Source organism: Penaeus chinensis, chromosome 1 (genome assembly GCF_019202785.1).
Source record: "Penaeus chinensis breed Huanghai No. 1 chromosome 1, ASM1920278v2, whole genome shotgun sequence".
Classification (NCBI taxonomy): domain Eukaryota; kingdom Metazoa; phylum Arthropoda; class Malacostraca; order Decapoda; family Penaeidae; genus Penaeus; species Penaeus chinensis.
This window is the reverse complement of record NC_061819.1, coordinates 33,753,741-33,756,240: the sequence shown is the minus strand read 5'-3', so window position 1 is coordinate 33,756,240 and position 2,500 is coordinate 33,753,741. Positions and strand designations below refer to the sequence as shown.

The 2,500-nt window shown below is 47.6% G+C and overlaps 1 protein-coding gene across 4 annotated transcripts in view; it reads left to right on the top strand.

The window, feature by feature from the left end:
• The window catches only part of LOC125027158, a 26,061-nt gene that overhangs the window by 11,299 nt on the left and 12,262 nt on the right, over positions 1–2,500 (top strand). For 2 of the 4 annotated variants that reach the window (XM_047616046.1, XM_047616066.1), the window contains 2 exons: positions 693–940; positions 1,241–1,421. In XM_047616046.1, the coding sequence (XP_047472002.1) occupies positions 693–940; positions 1,241–1,421 (429 nt within the window). The remainder of the gene's footprint in view (positions 1–692; positions 941–1,240; positions 1,422–2,500) is intronic. The other 2 variants (XM_047616056.1, XM_047616075.1) reach the window with 2 other exon arrangements.

Genomic DNA, 2,500 nt, shown 5'->3' with positions numbered 1-2,500 from the left:
TACCTGTTTATCCTGGCATCACATATTGTTTTTTTTTTCATTCTGTTATTTCTTATAGCTCTCCCTTATAGTGGAGACAGCTTCTGCCACATTGATACTCATCACTTACCAGGCCGACGGGAGCAAGTGGTCGGTCTGCTGAGAACACAAACACCTTTCATACTCCTGACATTTTTAACAGAATAGCAGCTGGTTTTATCAAAGTTTGGATAAGCCATGGATGCTCTGACAGTCACATTGTTGTGAAGGAGTCAAACTTTATCACTATCGCTTTCTATTGAAAAAGTTTAATAGTTCTGTATTTGGCTGTTATAGAGTTTCTGCCATTAAGCTGACGTGTATATCTCTTGTCAGTCCTTATCTCTGCAGTATTGTCCTTCAGTCTTCCTTACTTCTTGTGCAGTATGATACGGATATAAAATCATCTGCTATTCACTTAAATTTAATATTGGCGTTTCTTCCTTCTTTCGTCTGAGAAGCAGATGGGCGAGTCTTTCCAAATATTTGTATAGCTTATTCATGATGTAATCACTCTATCAATCTGTTACTTCTTGAGCTCTGCCGCTGAAAGGGTTGGAGACAGTCTCTTTCCAAATAAAATGCATCTGCTTCTCCAAGAGCTAGGGGGAGGAGACGCCACTCCCTGCGCCCCACTAAAGTCAAGTGAAGTTCCGTTTCTTGCCCGACCTCAGAGCCCGAGGACTGGACCAAGCCGTCGCGAACGAGGGACCCGACGGGCACTAACCTGGAGCGCCCCGCCCCTCCCACCCCCGCGCCCACCACTCCCTCCCCGCGGCCCCCCTCCGCTGCCCAGCCCCGCCACCACCTCCGCCGCAATTACCATCCTTACGTCTCCTCCTCCGCCTCCGCCTCCGCCTCCGCCATCTCCAGCCCTGCCAGACCCCGCGTCCCCGTGTGCAAGGAGCCGTCCGCGGTCAAGGTAAGACTCGCTGACTAACGGTTCCTTACCTTAGGCATCGATCGACGGCGAATGGCACCAGTGCCGTCGGGATGTAAAGTGAGGGATTGGCTTTGCCGGGCCCGCTGATCATGGTGACTTATGCTTTGAGTAGTGAAGGGATCTCCCTCCATCCTCAACGGACGGGCTTCCATTATACTCTTATCTAAACCCCCCATCCTATTGCCATACTCAATGTTTAGTTCCCCCCCCCCCGCCCCCACTTCGCCGTGTCCTCCGTGCCCCCCATTTCCTACCGACCTCACACTCCATTCCTGGCAGGTGTGCGTGGACCTCGACACCACTCAATGGTACAAGCCTCCCCGGCCTCCCAAGGACAAGATTCGACGAATGAAGTCCTCGCCAGCTGACGAAACCACGCCGCTGCTCTGGGCCCCTTCCAAGGACGCGCAGGGGGATCCCTTGTGGAGACGCTCCTATACTGATTCTGAAGGTGAGAAAGGTGAGAGAGGGAAGGGAAGGAGGGAAGGAGGGAAGGAGAGAGAGGAGGGAAAGGGGAGGGAGGAAGAGGAGGAAGGAAAGAGGGAAGAAGGAGGAGGATGAGAGAAGGAAAGGAAGGAGGGGAAGAGGGAGAGGAGGGAAAGAGGGAAGGAAGAAGAGGATGAGAGAGGAAAAGGAAGAAGGGAAAGTAAGGATGAAGAGGATGGGAAGAGGAAAGGAAAGAGGGAAAGTAAAGATGAAGAGGAAGGAAGGTAAAGAAAGGGAGGGAAGGAGGTAAGGAGATCAAGCAAGGAGGGAGAGGATGGGAGTCAGGAAGATAAGGAAAGAGAGGAGAAAAGGATGGGGGGGGGGGAGGAATGATTTAATTGTTTACTGAAATAAAACTAGACATAAAATCAGATTCATACTAACTGGCTCCTCAAACAATTCCATTACAGGTTCGTATTGACTGAATTAATTAACAGCGAGTAGCACAAAGTAACTGTACAGCACACAATCCTTGACGATTATGATTTTTAAAAAATTCTACAAATGATTCAAACATCCTTGATAAGTTATTATTTGCATATCCTGTAGCCTGGGTTAATCAACAACACAAGAACAGATACGATTTTTTCGTTGCTGAGCTTACACGGAGATAGACCAAGGCCTCTGTACTCTCATTAATATTCAGTCTCGAGTGGGGCAAGTCTAATTATAAGGAACTAATGTCTGTTAATGTATCTGCAATTGTGTACACAAGCTATATCGATATCTGCTTGTTGCCGAACTTTTATCCGCCGCCCGTTTCTCAATTCTAAATAAAGCAACGTCCAATCCAAACAGAGTTTTGATCTTCTTTCTTAAATAAACATTGCAGTTCGATTCTTTCCGCAGTTTACATACCATCCAATAACCCACTGCTTTACCTGTTTCTTTGCTTTATCGTCTTGTTAACAGTGGATGCAGTGATTTCTCTGACCCTACTTGCATTACACGGGAGGTTAGGTTCCATCCCCATGATATGTATGGGTTTAGATCACCATAATATTGTTCTCATTTCTTAACCATGCATCTGAATGACGTTACATGTTGAACGAA